We start from the raw sequence: 16799 nt of genomic DNA, 5'->3' as shown, positions 1-16799 counted from the left end.
AGTGCTGAGACTCTGCTTCTTTATTCCATATATTTGAGGGTTTCTCTAACAGGGAAGTCATAGATTATTTAAAATGCATAGTTACATTTATTATATCATTTAGTCATTGAGTCAAAATACTCTCAATTATAAGTTTGCAGTTTGTATTTACTCTACCTGAGCTCACGGGCATACTGTTTTGTTTTGTTTTCAGGCCGCTTCAACAGGGTCAAGAACTGCAAGCGTTTGCCTTTTCTTTTCTTTTTTTTTTTTTTTTTTTTTTTTTTTTTTTTTTTTAAGATATATAAATATCACCGGGCTTGCCAAGTATTTTTAAGAAGCAATTAGTCTCATTGTATTCTATATTATCTTTACAGCGTCACAGTGCCCAAAATAACTTTCTTAATAGAAGGGTTCTTCATGGTTATCAAAAGATCAGGCAGGTTAAATGTGAATTTGCTAACGATCAATGCTGCTGTTTAAGTATGTCAATAGTTGTAAATGTGTTATGTGGAAATGTTCCATCTGTTCAGTAAATAAGTTTAAAAAGTTTGATGTACATTATTAAAACAAAGTGGCATTAGTTGCCATTTGTGTGCAGAACGAGCCCAAATACTGTGATGGGCTTGTCCAAGGAATTTGGCATTGGTGAAACGGATTCTGGTCCAGCTAAGTATTCTGGGCTGCAGTGCTTGGAGTTTAAATGTTCAACACAACAAGCTAAGGTTAAACTGGAGGCATGAAGGAAACCCTAAAATCAATTATTTAAATTATCGTTTTATTTGGTGGTGTTTGTAAATTATGCTGGGTGGCAGACTAAGACAAGCCTTACCAAGCCTTTACCTTTACAAGCCTTTACCAAGCATTAGGTAAAGAGGGCCGAGCCTGCAAGCTTAAAATCCATTTATTATCAGCTTTTATTTACTTAAAAATGCTGTTCTACTTAGGGGGAAACATACTTTATTTTGGTTTTCTCCTTAATTCCCCTTGTCAAAAAAAAAAAAAAACTTTATTGAAATTCTACAGTTGCCTAGAAACGGTTTGAAACAAAGTCCTGTCATTCCTCCAAAGTCTAGGCAGTGCTTGATCTCACTTTTCTATGCATATACACTTTACAAATGATTTGTCCACATTGACAACTGCCAAAGGGAAAGCCTGATTGTGTCCCTGCCACTGCAAAAAAAAAAAAAAAAAAAAAAGGCACGGTATATGAGTATGTCCTAAGGGGCATCTTGACACAACTTTTATGGATGTACCTGTATGTCTATGGGGCGTTAAGGGGTTGAAGAATGCCTGCACTGTTTTGCATATACTAAAATGCACTGGAGTCTATGGATAATGGGCTTCAATATACACTGGAAATTACATTGTTCCTACTAAGGATAAATAGTAATTTCATTATAATTTGAAGAGGCTGTTAAAGACTGGGTAGCCCTGTGTTTTTTCACTTACTAGTTTGCTATTCAGAAATGCTAGGCTTCCTCCGATAAATTCTGAGCCAAAATGATTGTAAGAGGGTATAAAGAAGTTAGGAAGATAAGCACTTTCAAGACAGTTTAGGAAATAATCAACTAAACGATCAAAGCAGATTTCCAGGTCTTTGACATTCCATTGAGTATCTCGCGGATATTTTGTACAGCAATGCAGGAATGCAGTCTTAGCATGGTAGGAGCAGAACTGGTGCAATCGCTTGTGATTTTCTTTTAGCAATTCCAAAAGGCATTTTAAAAGCTTAAGACAAGATTTTCTGCAAGAAAAGGATAAATAATTACATAGTGAGAAATTTGCTATGTTTCAATAGGTTGCTTTAATTTACCTAGAATATAAACAGTCAAGCAAGAAGCGATGTATTAGCTGCAGCAAACTTAAAACGATAAATAAATCCTTGATGGCAGAATTGGCTCAATTTAACAACCCGTCTAGAAACTTGACTATTGGGGAAAACAAAGTACACTAATTTGGTACTCACCAGTAAGTAATTCAACTTCTCAATGCTCGTTTCCTCATAGTAGTTAAGTTCAAATGAGCTAACTTAGCTGTAAAAAATGAGTCCTGGTCCACTTGATATAACAAATGGATACCAGACAAATGTTGCCTTTACATACTGAGACAAACCCTGTAGTATGATGGCCATAAATTTCACTTTTGGGGAGCTTAAGGATGGTCCTCTAGGGCAATAAGTTTCAAGAACATAGATTTTCAGCAAAATTTGCTGGTGCACAAAACAAAATCATAAAAATAAAGCATAGCTCCTATTGGAGCCCTCTCTGGTTATACTCCGCTGTCAGACCCAGCTAACCCAGGCTCTGGAAACACACCCCCCTCTGAAAAATGAGGTTTTTTTTCTCAGTCTCTTCATCTTTTAAGCATGATCAGCTAAGTCCTTATCGCTAAAGGAACTTCCCAGTGTTGGCCTTTTCATAATTAATAGGAAAATCAGGGAGTTGAAATCACAGCTCTCCTTGAAACATTCCTGTAAATTCCTGTTGGTGAATAAATTGCAAAATGTATGCATAAATGCGTTCCCTTCACTGAAAGTTCTTACCTCTTTTGGTACAATTCCAAAATGATCGCTGTTAAAAGTTATAACCCTTGTAATTCTGGTACAGTTAAAAATATATAACAACGCTGGCATCAATTTAATCTGACAATGAAAAGGTTACACTGTTTTTGGACGCATCTGCATATTTGCTATTTGTTTCATTTACACGGTTAACTGGTGTGCTAAAAGTTTAGTATTGTATGTACATCTCTAAACAAACTTTTCTTTCTATCTATAAAATCTAGAAAGGATCCACTAGGGGGCGCTCGTGTATACCGGTTCAGAAATAGAAATAAAAAAAATAAAAAAGAAATAATAGTGTAGTAATAAACACAGGAGGTCTAAAATGGGTTTGCTTATGCACTCACAGTGTTTATGTATTGGTCAGGCCTTATGTCAGTCAACACTTCCGGGTCCGTATGTGAGATATATGTGGGAGGAAGCACAAAATATACAGAAACACAATGGTGTAGTATTGTCATATGCTGGGACACGCCAGGATGAATGCACACTTACAGTTGGTGAAGATGTGTAGCACCTATAAAACCTGGATGCCTCTCCACGATGTTTCTCCTCTGTTTCTTCCAATATCCCTGAGTTTCGCTCTTTAGCCAAGTGTTGGTATATGCTGGATAATAATACACCAAAAAATGTGTATATATAAAAATAAAAATGAAATTTATTCCGGGCACCTGCCCCAATCGATGGATAAAATGAAATGAAACAAATAGTACTCAAACAAAGGTACTATATCTAAAATAGTAAGTGATAAAAGTCCAAATGAATAAAATGAGCTCTCTCAACGCGTTTTGCCCGAATGTGGCTTCTTCAGGAGTATCTTCTATGTGTGTTCATGGTTCTTTTATTCGTGTGCGGCGCCATCTTGATTCCTCGACGTCCAAGCGTCTGACATCAGTTCGTCCAGACTCGTCCGTTGTCGTCGCTCGTTATCTCGATAGTACGTGATCATCTTCTTCTTCTTCTTCATAATGGGGCTCCAAGGTAAGTAAATCATATGCAGGAAAAAATGGTACGAATGACAAAACTGGTATTGCGAGCTGGATATACCCTGTACATGTGTGGTACCGTGGTGTATATCACGCCGGACATTTATAAAGACGAAGAGATTGGAGCATAAAACATATATATACACCCCGCTGAACATTTATGGAGACAGAGCGGTTGGAACATGATTCCACCGATCCCCGTATAGAGAAGGATCACGAAACCCAGGTGCCCGGGATAAATTTCATTTTTATTTTTATATATATATACACATTTTTGGTGTATTATTATCCAGCATATACCAACACTTGGCTAAAGAGCGAAACTCCGGGATATTGGGAGAAACAGAGGAGAAACATCGTGGAGAGGCATCCAGGTTTTATAGGCGCTACACATCTTCACCAACTGTAAGTGTGCATTCATCCTGGCGTGTCCCAGCATATGACAATACTACACCATTGTATATTCTGTGCTTCCTCCCACATATATCTCACATACGGACCCGGAAGTGTTGACTGACATAAGGCCTGACCAATACATAAACACTGTGAGTGCATAAGCAAACCCATTTTAGACCTGTGTTTATTACTACACTATTATTTCATTCTTTTTTTATTATTATTTTTTTTATTTCTATTTCTGAACCGGTATACACGAGCACCCCCTAGTGGATCCTTTCTATATTTTCCAACACCAGGAGAGTGTTGTTACGGGCTGCAGCTGGGTATCTGGCAAATAGGAGAAAGGAAAGTACAGATTTTTTTCTTTAAACACCTTTTACACTGGTTTTCACTACTTTTCTGTTTCCAGTATCTATAAAATCTATCAACTTGAATTCTAATGTGCTAGAATTTTTTGCGCACAGCATTTATTTGCTTAGGTATTTTAAATTGATTTCTATGTAGCCTTTTTAAGCTGTTGCAGCCTCAATTTAACAATTGCTGCCCATGCATTTTTCACCTCCATTAAACCCAATTAACAGCTAGACAGGTGAGTTTCATTCAGACTTGTCTTGTACCAGGACAGTAGATGAAAAAAATGCACACTAAATTAAAGGTAGAATGGTAACCTAAAAAACAGAACATATGTTTATATCGAGACAATCCATGGATTCCTTGAAATTCCCAAATTTATTTTTGTGCTGATTTCCTGCTTCAGATCAACATGTTTTTATTAAAAAAAAAAAAAAAAAAAACTGTAGTGGAAGATTTTTCATTGTAGTGGGGCTTAGTAGTTGTACAGCAGCAGCGCTAAAGTGTATTATTGCCAACTGACAACTTTCAGGTCAGTAGATAAAGGGACTTTGTTGAAATAAGATGATTGTGTCAATTCTAGCCTTCACTGTATACAGCACTGTACTTTATAATCAAGAAGATGGAACTTCCCATTTAAAGTGATTGACATTTGGATATTTACTTCCAACACTAACCCAAGTAATTTATGCCTCCTTCAGATTTCTGTGACCTATTCCATATCGGTTTATTTTATTTTTTGATGCATACATTGCCAAAATTGTTTGATTTATTATGTTTATTGTTCAGAATTGCTTTGGTCTTGAAAAATGGAGGTCAATACTCTTGAAATATTGTCCTTAAAATTAGTGATCCTGTACACATTTATAATTGGTCATAGAAATAGCTATAACAACCAGTTAGTATACATTTGGTTAGCTAACCTGCAACATGTATCTTCTTTATTCTCACAACAAGTCTTTCTCTGTCCATGATTTTTTATTATTTCCTTTTCAATAGTTGAAAAGGAAAGACGCCAAGTCTCCACTAAAAAAAAACAAACAAATATAAGTATTTTGTCAGCACAGGATGAAGAGCAGTTGAGTCTTGTGTAATGCATAGATCACTTTCTATTTAAAGGATTTCTACCTTTGACATATTTTGTTATAAATAGTTTCATACAGCATGTGATCTCACATAAGATTTTGTGTTCACTGTGGCATGACTTCTCCTCCCCCCCCCTCATATGCACAATGTCCTATTCAGTGCTGTGATATCAAACTGCCTGCAGTATCTATAACAAATTTGTCAGCTTTGGGACTACTCCAGAAAATCTCGGACTGATGGAAAAGTTAGCAGATCTGAAACTTGATGTTTAATAGTGTACTGAAGAAAGCCTTATCCCATAAAGTGGCTCTATCAGCAAAAAACATAAATGTGTAATTAATCAATAGAGTGAATGTCTTTATGCTATATTTAAATTATTTTATGGCAGTTTTTAAGGTATTTGCGATAAAAGATTTAAGCCTACATTACTGGGTTACGTTATCTGATCTACATAAGAGATGGGAAATGTAGTTATACATTTGTATTGTAAATATTCTAAAACTACCATATGATTTGATAAATATTAACAATATATAGGCAGTTCTATTTGGTGGCTGGCCGGTGCTACAAAAAATAAAATCTAAAATGTTTTAGAAAGGAAACTAAGAGAAAATAGACATTTAGCCCTTAATGAAAGCCAAATGTGAATTCTCAACAGATTCGGGCACCCTAGAAACAAGGGTTCCTTATGGCCCTGTGCTTAAAAAGGAATAAACAAACAGGCTGCAGGATGGATATAGGCATAAAATAGTTTGTGGGTAGAAGTGGTTAGAGCACATACAGGCCATTAATTTAACCCCAAAACAAGTAGTTTAATGATTTTTATGATGTCTATGATCAATTTGGGATATCCTATTCTGCACCACTGTCCTAGTAGTTACTATGGTCCTGGGAAGAGAGTGGAAGGAGCATGGAGAAGCATGGGGGTTCATCAGATGTCATGTTGAGATGGAGGGTATGCTGTGCTGAAGGGTAGGAGATGGTGTGATTAGATACAGCAATACTGAGTAATGTTTCCTTGAATGGACAACAAGCAAAGGAGTACTGAGCTGAAAATTAGCAAAAATATTAAGAACAATAACTAAGAAGCAAAGTTAAAAGAGGAACTTACTGAAGTGGATTGCAGAATCTAAAGTGATAAACTGAAAAAAATGTATGTGGTTTGGCAGGTCTTAATAATGTTATTGTCAACACTTTTCAACTCTACATTTTCAGTCTAACTTCCATAGCTTGCTCGAGAGTTGCATATCTCTGTACATGAATCATTCTTTATAGAAAAGTAATTACAACAGTGTTAGAAACTTTGTTAATTATCTATACTGTGATTATATTTTTCTATTCTTAAAGTATGTATAGTATGTACAAAAAATACAAGTTTAATTTTTTTACCCTTGGCGTTCTTTTCTCCAATCGGTTGTTTAGCTACAAGGTAAAATGGCTTCCATCGTAATTCCCGTCTAACTTTCGTTCCTAACCAGTTTTTAATGTCCAGGCCTCCCTTTGTTGATGCAGGCCACGATCCTTGAGGTTTGAGTGCGAGAACCAAATCCACAGATATACTGTCAGGTTCATTGGGAAATATCAGGGTAATGGCAGGACTGTAACGCTTTTTTCTTGCAATGGTAACTGGAATATCTGGTTATAAAACAATATAATAATAATTACAACATATGAAAATGTGCTTAATTGTCCAGCAGGCGTTGCATTTTTACAAAATTACAGTGTACGTGTACAGAAGCATAGTTTGCGCTGGTCCACCTAGTCCCAGTGTGGCAAGGTCCAGGGAGGTAGCAGCCCCTCTGACGCAGAAACAGGGAGACAATAAAGCTGTTGGGCTTTTTGTAGCACCACTGCTCAAATTGCCCATTGCTACTATGGGGAAGCGTGCACAGGCTCTATAGTTTACTTCCTCCAATCATATCCTGGCACTCGGATGAAGGATTGCTTTTGACAAGTTGAGCACAGTATAAGGTAGAGAACAGATGCAGCTTAGAAGAAAGTAGACATCTTACCTAATTTCTTTATTATATCTTTGATAATACATCTTAAATCACACATAATTTTTTGGGCTGAAATATTTCCTTCATCATCTAGATATTTTTTTAAAGGATGTCTTGCTGCTGGTAGTCTTTTAAATGATAATGTATAGAAAGCGCCAGATTCTCCATAACTTTTCAACTGTAGTCTTCCCACTGATAATGTCAGCATAATGTCAAACTCATTTGGTTTAATAATCTAAACAAGAAAATACAGAACAAAATATTAGGATATAAACAATACTCATACATAAATGTATTTATTCTTCAGCCATGGACAGACATCAGGTATGACAGCTAATAAAAGTAAAGTAACAAAGCTGTACAATTATGTAAATTAAGACAAAGGCAAACAAGTAAAAAGTAAAAAACAATTTGTGGATCAATACAGAATTAAAATGTGTAATTGATTCTTCAGCCATCACTTAGCTTAATAGAATAGTCTTGTCAATATTTTTTATTTCTGCTCTTTTTAACTACAATATAAATACCACTTTCCCAGCCTCAACATACCCTGCAGAGTGCTTCTATTGTGCTCTCCTTAACTTCACAACTGTTGTGGCTGTAAATGGTTTTACTTCAAAAGGACAAAATGCTTGAAATATCACCAACGCGTGCTTGAGGCTTTAATACACAGGGGTGTCCAAGTTTTTTCTGCAGTGGGCCACTTCATAAGAAATGTGTAATTTTTCACTGTGAGAAAATACGGCCTTTAATAATGTAAGAAATAATTTTTATACTTTTATTCTGTTCAACACACATTAGGCCTGAATGCAATTTGAGTGCCAGGAACATATGTTTTTAAACACATGATGTAGCTTTTCTGTGGAATGTTGGTGTATCCTATTATTGCTCCAATAGGATTCCTTAACGTATACCCTAACTGAATGGAAAGGGGTATAAATAATCATGGTTACAAGGGCAAGGTCTCTTTCTCCGCTCTTTCTCCTCCATCATACCAAGAATACCGAGCCTACAGTACCTACGACCACAATCTGTTCATCAACCAGTACTGTATGTATATAACTTTATTGAATAAACCTGCTTAAGAAGACTTAGAAGCTGTGGTCTTGATTGCTGTTTGGTCACTGGAAAAGTTTAGATATTCAAGACAAAGAATAATCGAACAAATAAGATTATTTTATGCAAATTAAAATAAAGAACATGACACAAAACCTTTACTTTTCCTCTCACTGATTTCTGGGCCTAGAAAGTTTTGTCATCTGAAGTGACTACAAGTTCACAATTCTGGATAAGTAAACATTAAATAGTTCTATTTATTCTAGGGATGCACCAAAATGAAAAATCTGGAGCGAAATGGAAAATGACCCCCACACACCTTTAAAAATAAACACGTTTATATATATGATTTGTTAACAGAAATCTCAGGCATACCCAGATTCCAGTATGTACTGGTTGTCTGGGCATGATAGGCGTGTGATTGCTGTCAACAATCATATATAAATTACTGTATTTGCTCGATTATAAGACTAGGTTTTTTCCAGAGCAAATGTTCTGAAAAATACACCTCGTCTTATAATCAGGGTCGTCTTATAATCAGACCTCAAATAGGTCTGATTATGAGACTAAGATCCAGATCCCCCACAGCGATGCAGAGGACCTGGATCCTCCTGTGTTAACCCCCCCCCCCACAACTTACCGGTGCTTCTGAGTCCCCGGTGCTTAGTCCGGGCTGCGTGTAGAGTTCTACGCGATACAATCGCGTAGAGCTCTACACGCTTCCCGGACTAAGCACTGGGGACCCAGATGCAGGGGACCTGGATCCTCCTGTGTTAACCCCCGACCCAATTTACCGGTGCATCTGAGTCCCCGGGCGTAGTCCGGGCTGCGTGTAGAGCTCTACGCGATATAATCCAGGTCCCCTGCAGCTGCGGGGGATCTGGATCTTAGTCTCATAGTCAGACCTATTTGAGGTCTGATAATAAGATGACCCCGATTATAAAACGAGGGGTATTTTTCTGAGCATTTGCTCAGAAAAAAACCTTGTCTTATAATCGAGCAAATATGATATATATATATATATATATATATATATACACACACACACACACACACACAGCTGTAAATATTTATTTTACCTTAAGATGCTCATAATAACTCCCAGATCCAATGTCTTCCATTCTATGGAATAGAGGGTGTGTGGCAATGGCATCAGATTTTAGAATTGTATCTACCGTGCTGTTCACTTTCCTAACAGCATCTGAGATATCGCCCCTTTTCAGCTTTAGCCTATTCACCACAGTTGATAGACTTATATGTCCATTCATAGTGTCTTCAGGCATCACAATTAGTTTCATATTCTTAAGTCCATCTTTTTTAGGTGCTTGGCCACAGTCCTCTTTTCCTTTGCCCTTTCTTCTCACAGAATTGCGCCTGTTGCTTGCCATTATAATTCACTTGGTTTTGTTTAAGCTTCGTATGAGGAACTCCTATGGTGTGTTAGATAAAAAGAGTAGAGACCCCTCCCTTTTTCATAAGTTACTATGAATTGAAACTGAAAGTTTGGCACTTCTAGTTTAATGTATTCTTAGCCAACACACAGCCTTGTTGGACATGTTGCATTTGGTAAAATGATTCTTAAACATTTATTTTAGTATTTAAATGAAACTATAACAGTTTACAATAAAACACAAATTAATACTGTATTGGCTCGATTATAGGCCACACCCACATGTATTTTAACATTTTTGGTATCTATTACGCAGTTAGTCAGCATATGTTCTATACAAACAGAAACTTGGAAAACCAATAGCCATTATAAGGTCCTCCCCCCCTTAATTCATAATGCACCTTACTTATAGATATGCCACTCTGCCCCCCTGATATGCTGTCTGCCCCCCTCCCGACTTACCAATGCATACCCAGACTCCCTGGTGTCTAGCAGGGGCAGCCGGTGGACATTTGCGCGATGCGTGTACACAACCTCTGCCACTGTTCAACACTTCCGCTGGGGCTTCTATGGCGGTGCTCTGTCATAGAAGCTCCGGCACAACCTCGGCTGCTGCCGGCACTTCCGCTAGGGCTTCTGTGGTGGAGCACTGGTGTGACATAACCTTCCGATGCTCCGCCATAGAGGCCCCAGCGGAAGTGCCGGCAGCATAGCGCAGACGTCCACCGTCTGTCAGAGAGGAGGATCTAGGTCCCCTGTGGCCCTGCGGGGGATCTGGATCCTAACCCTGGGCTCAAAGGAAAAGCATGTAGAATTGCACATCCCTGTGCTAAACCCCGATTAAAGGATGCACTCCCACTTTAAATACTTAAAGTGGGGGAAAAACTGTGGCCTATAATCGGGCCAATACGGTATGTCATTATCAGGCCTGTCTCTAGTAGAGTGCGAGGCTTCCTATTGGCAACATTATCTAACCACCACACCTTTTCTGCAATTCCTATACCTTTATATACTAATGTAATAGTACATAGTAAAGCTGCTTTTCAACTTGGGTGTTTTATGTAGTTCTTCCTCATATCAAAGTGATACCACTTGTATCATGGGCAGCCTGCAGGACTACCCAGGGATCTGTGTTTTTACAATGTCCTGTGTAGCAAGAAGGGGGTAAAGAAATATCACCCATACAGAATGGTGATTTTAGTTGCTTTAACTCCCATTCACATTAATACTATACACTAACACACAATGTTACAACACAAGCTACCACACACTCTGGAGGATTGTGGGAGAGGGTGTCTGCTGTTTTACGTTGAGATGACATTCCTTGAATCCCAAAACATGACGGAGCTTCAGTATCACAAAAACCCAGCATCTTTAACATAAATCTATGGAAACTGACAGCTTTGAATAAATATATGGCAGAGCTCTTATATGTAAAAGGTGTGGGTGAGTCTGTGTGTCTTAAGGGGGCCATCTGTAGCCTGTAAAACACATCTGCCTTGGTTAACCTTTCCAGTGCCAGACTCCTGTGTTAGCCCAACAGCTGTGTTATGGGTGTGTGGAGAAATATCAATCCCAAGCTCCACTAACCCCATGCTTACCCTTGCTGTGAGTGGAGCAGTGGGATGGACATGAGGCAGATTCATGTGAGGGGAATTCAGGTATAGGCTTTAAGCCTGTACTGTGCCCCAAGATTTCTGATGGCTCTCCTTCTTACGACAAATTATTTTGGCATATACAGAGATTTGATGGGGGAAAAGTCATCTGGGGCTTTCTTCCATTTCCTGTAATTAGTCTTGACCCACAGCACTCAAGGGGTTAATTACCCAGTTAAGCATCACTTTTAATAATGTTGTAGTAAGCAAGGGCTACTATTCAGCTTGGTCTGATATTATGTAATTGTCATGTGTTCTTACCCTTATTTGCTTCTAATTTCTTTCTAAAAAAAACCTATTTATAAACAACCACTAGGTGGCACCTGAGCTAATTGTTTCTGATTATTCCAAAGTTTACAAATAAACAGAGAATACTATAAGTCCCTGCAGCCTTATCTGTGCATTTCTGGAAAACAAGTGCACACCTTGATGCTGCTTTGTGATCTGCAAGCCTTTTTTTCTACGGAAAAGAATTGCCACCTAGCAACAGCTAATAGGAGATTGCAAGCCGCCAGAGGACTACCGTGGACCCGAGTTTACCCACAGAATGAGCATGTGTGTGTCCAAACTTTTGATGGCCGGACAAGGTAAATGAGGACCGTATCATGTGCCCTATCCTCCTGTACTGAATGACTTTGGCAACGAGAGAGGGAGAGGCATCCGAGTGTTGAAGATGACTCCATGTGAAAGAGTTTCTACTTTTCAAGCTCCTTTTGACTTTGTTCTGGAGAAGTCAAAGTTGGGGAGGTGAAGAGGTCCACTGCTCTTAAACCCAGGCAAGAAGTAATTCGAGTTGCCCTCTCGCAGCGTGTCTTCTCTTGTTCCACCCAGGAACGGGAAGCGGAGTCACGGGAAGTGATGTCACATCACGTGACTCCTGGGCGGAAGAAACATAAGAGACGCTGTGAGGGAGCAACACGAAGGCAGCCTTGCGGGACTGCGCAGGATTACGGGGACCTGCAGGTACAGTGTCTGACCACCAGCAAGACCTCCCGCAAGTTTTTTGGCATGGGACCGGCATCCCAATGCACTCCTCTACTATGTGCCTGTTCGGTGTTTTTGGAAATTAAAGAGGAGTATACAATTTTTTTTTTCTCATTCTTAACATACAATAATGATAACATATCTCACATAACGATACTGATTGTTTTATTTTTAATTTACTATACTGCACATTCTGTCTTTTACATAGGTAGCCGAAACGTTGGCTAAGGTCGCATCACTTTCACAATTGATTAAGAACCGAGATAGTTTTCTCGAACTAAATTTGCAATGTTCATGCACTACACTTTTTTATATCTATATATATATATATATATATATATATATATATATATATATATATGACGCTTGAATGCTGGCCTCACATGTATTTAAGATATGAGACTGTATATTTATAGAACTATTCGATTACTCTCACGAGAGAGTATTACTGGCAAAATATCTGGTCAGTATAGGCTCTTTTTTGTTATCTTTTTTTTCTTCAATTTTTATTTTTAGTCTTCTGTGTAAATCTTTTTTTAAAGGAGATGTCTTTTCTTCTTTATTATTTGTGTACTGTTGTCCAGCTTCAGGGCTTAACCTCACCCGTAAAAAGAAATAGGGTATATGACTTTTTGAGAAAAGAAAGGGCAGATTTGTTTTTTTTCCAGGAGACTCATTTGGGAAAGATGGACAAACTTAGGTGGGTGATAGACAGATTCCTCAAATGTACTACTCTTCTCTGGAAGATAAGAAAAAAGAATAGCTGTCAATAGCTTTCTCAAATACGGTGAAAATAGAGACGAAATATATCGACCAAGACCTAGAGGGACGCTCACTGATTTGGGTTGGAGTGGTAAACGAAAGATTTATGTTGGTTAATATTTACCTGCCAAACTCAGAACCTCTAAGACTTCTCTCTAAAATCTTACACAAAGTGGAGAAGGTCAAAGATGGCATTCTCCTGATTGCTGGATATTTTAATTGCATACAGGACATAGAGCTAGACAAGAAGATGGACCCTTATAAAGTCGTTCCAAAGAATCTAATAAAACTAGCAAGAGCTTTTAGAAAAATCACTTAATGAGTCAACTTATACGATATCTGGAGGGTTTTCCATCCAAAGGAAAAGGACTATTCTCACTTTTCAAGAGTACACCAAACTTACACTAGAAATGATATGATCTTTGGAGAACAAACTTTGATAAAGCTAACCAAACAAATTACTCTTAAAGGAAATCTGTGGTCAGATCACAGTTTGGTGATCTTTGAGTTAAAGGATAAACTGGATAGGTCCCATAAAACAACCTGTCGTTTCGATGACTCACTTCTTTACCCTAAAAAAATAAAGATCTTATTTCAGAGATGACAAAATTTTTCTTTGTGGAAAATAAACCAGAAGACACGACTGTTTCCAATAGATGGACTGCGTATAAGGTGGTTACAGTGGGGCAAAAAAGTATTTAGTCAGCCACCAATTGTGCAAGTTCTCCCACTTACAAAGATGAGAGAGGCCTGTAATTTTCACCATAGGTACACTTCAACTATGAGAGACAGAATGGGGGGAAAGAATACAGGAAATCACATTGTAGGATTTCTAATGAATTCATTGGTAAATTCCTCAGTAAAATAAGTATTTGGTCACCTACAAACAAGCAAGATATCTGGCTTTCACAGACCTGTAACATCTTCTTTAAGAGTCTCCTCTGTCCTCCACTCGTTACCTGTATTAATGGCACTTGTTTGAACTTATCAGTATAAAAGGCACCTGTCCACAACCTCAAACAGTCACACTCCAAACCCCACTATGGCCAAGACCAAAGAGCTGTCGAAGGACACCAGAAACAAAATTGTAGACCTGCACCAGGTTGGGAAGACTGAATCTGCAATAGGCAAGCAGCTTGGTGTGAAGAAATCAACTGTGGGAGCAATTATTCGAAAATGGAAGACATACAGGACCACTGATAATCTCCCTCGATCAGGGGCTCCACGCAAGATCTCACCCCGTGGTGTCAAAATGATCACAAGAACGGTGAGCAAAAATCCCAGAACCACACGGGGGGACCTAGTGAATGACCTGCAGAGAGCTGGGACCAAAGTAACAAAGGCTACCATCAGTAACACACTACGCCGCCAGGGACTCAAATCATGCAGTGCCATACGTGTCCCCCTGCTTAAGCCAGTACATGTCCGGGCCCGTCTGAAGTTTGCTAGAGAGCACTTGGATGATCCAGAAGAGGATTGGGCTAATGTCATATGGTCAGATGAAACCAAGGTAGGACTTTTTGGTAGAAACTCAACTCGTCGTGTTTGGAGGAGAAAGAATGCTGAGTTGCATCCAAAGAACACCATACCTACGGTGAAGCATGGGGGTGGAAACCTCATGCTTTGGGGCTGTTTTTCCGCAAAGGGACCAGGACGACTGATCCGTGTAAAGGAAAGAATGAATGGGGCCATGTATCGTGAGATTTTGAGTGAAAACCTCCTTCCATCAGCAAGGGCATTGAAGATGAAACGTGGTTGGATCTGTCAGCATGACAATGCCTGGGCAACGAAGGAGTGGCTTCCTAAGAAGCATTTCAAGGTCCTGGAGTGGCCTAGCCAGTCTCTGGATCTCAACCCCATAGAAAACCTTTGGAGGTAGTTGAAAGTCCGTGTTGCCCAGCGACAGCCCCAAAACATCACTGCTCTAGAGGAGATCTGCATGGAGGAATGGTCCAAAATACCAGCAACAGTGTGTGAAAACCTTGTGAAGACTTACAGAAAATGTTTGACCTCTGTCATTGCCAACAAAGGGTATATAACAAAGTATTGATATGAACTTTTGTTATTGACCAAAAACTTATTTTCCACCATAATTTGCAAATAAATTCTTTAAAAATCAGACAATGTGATTTATGGACTTTGTTGTCTGATTCTGTCTCTCATAGTTGAAGTGTACCTATGGTGAAAATTACAGGCCTCTCTCATCTTTGTAAGTGGGAGAACTTGCACAATAGGTGGCTGACTAAATACTTTTTTGCCCCACTGTATAAGAGGCCACCTTATCAAAATTTATGAATATAGGAAAGTCAGGTAAATCAAGGTTAGATTTATATATTTCACTTTATAACTTATCTTCTGCAAATAAATTAAATCCGTCAGCCAAAGACAAAAAGGAAATTGATGATATTATGAATGCTGCTAACCAAATAGAATTAGAACAAATATTAAAAAATATGGAAAAAAGAGAATTCGGTTTTATCATAAAAGTAACAGATCTGGTAAATTGACAAACCAACTTAAAAAAAGCAAGCCAGTACCAGAATAGACAAGTTGGTAAAGTATATAGGTTGCCGGATGAGGTGGCAGGAGTTTTTCGTGATTATTTCGAAAAACTGTACACTTGGCCAAAAGTCCCTTAAGAGGAAAAATTAACATTTAACAAAATTATCAAAAACTGACATCCCAAATATATCTGAAAAGCAGAAGCAGATCCTGAATAGACCACTTGAGAAAATAGAGTTAAGTAATGCTATAGATAAACTCGTAAAGTTTTAAACCCCTGACCCTGACGGGTTTAGTAACTATTTCTTAAGTATTTAAGCAGGATATAATAGATAACCTTTTGAAAACTTTTAGAGAGAAAGCTAAAAAGAAACAGGCCAATGCCCCAGGGAGATGCTCCAGGCTAATATCATTCTGATTCTGAAACAAGATAAACCCCTGGAGGAGGTAACGAACTATAGACCAATCTCTCTGATTAATGTGGATGTGAAACTTTACTCATCCATATTGGCGGAGAGATTGAAATTGGTTTTACACTCTATAATTCATAGAGACCAAACTGGTTTTGTCCTGGGGAGAGATTCTGGAAAAAAATAAGACGATTATTGGATACTAGATTTTGCAGGATGGAATAACGTCCCCTCCTGACCCTGTCTCTAGACGCAGAAAAGGGCTTGATAGGGTCGGCTGGGGGCACATGAGCAAGGCCCTAATGGCATTTGGAATAACAGATTGGATATATAGTGAAATAATGTCATTGTATTCTGCCCCCAGCGCTCGGGTGGTGGGTTCGGGCATTTGCTCAGAATGGTTTAATCTCCAGAATGGCACCAGACAGGGATGTCCACACTCCCCTATTTTATACATCTTGTCCCTAGAGCCATTTGCTATTAACATTAGCCAAAATAAGGACATCACGGGATTTCAAATTAAGGAGAGAGAATTAAAGGTAGCGCTTTATGCAGACAACGTCATTATCTCCCTGACAGAGCCAATGGAATCTATGACGGCTTTTATGAAAGAGGTTGACAGTTAGTTATCTTTCTAATTACAAACTGAATTTGAATAAGACCGTTGCTCATTTTA

At 38.5% G+C, this 16799-nt stretch overlaps 1 protein-coding gene across 1 annotated transcript; it reads right to left on the bottom strand.

The window, feature by feature from the left end:
* Positions 1 to 956: 956 nt before the first annotated feature.
* CGAS (cyclic GMP-AMP synthase) lies at positions 957 to 9835 on the bottom strand. The gene is made up of 5 exons (XM_053459758.1): positions 9500 to 9835; positions 7377 to 7599; positions 6754 to 6999; positions 5202 to 5304; positions 957 to 1726 (listed from the first exon to the last, which is right to left on the bottom strand). Exons 1-5 carry the CDS (start codon positions 9806 to 9808, stop codon positions 1378 to 1380), a joined length of 1230 nt encoding a protein of 409 aa, XP_053315733.1. The 5' UTR covers positions 9809 to 9835; the 3' UTR covers positions 957 to 1377.
* Between the last annotated feature and the right edge of the window lie 6964 nt (positions 9836 to 16799).

This window comes from Spea bombifrons, chromosome 3 (genome assembly GCF_027358695.1).
Source record: "Spea bombifrons isolate aSpeBom1 chromosome 3, aSpeBom1.2.pri, whole genome shotgun sequence".
NCBI classification, from domain to species: Eukaryota; Metazoa; Chordata; class Amphibia; order Anura; family Pelobatidae; genus Spea; species Spea bombifrons.
This window is presented reverse-complemented; position numbering and strand designations above follow the sequence as displayed.

What these genes read in the sequence shown, in the direction of transcription:
- CGAS (XM_053459758.1), bottom strand. Translation starts at nt 9,808, where the DNA reads ATGGCAAGCAACAGGCGCAATTCTGTGAGAAGAAAGGGCAAAGGAAAA. An exon ending in AGATATAATAAAGAAATTAG is followed by an intron (nt 7,000 to 7,376) that starts GTAAGATGTCTA and finishes TTTTATAACCAG; the next exon opens with ATATTCCAGTTACCATTGCA. An exon ending in AAAGAAGATACATGTTGCAG is followed by an intron (nt 1,727 to 5,201) that starts GTTAGCTAACCA and finishes CTTTTCTTGCAG; the next exon opens with AAAATCTTGTCTTAAGCTTT.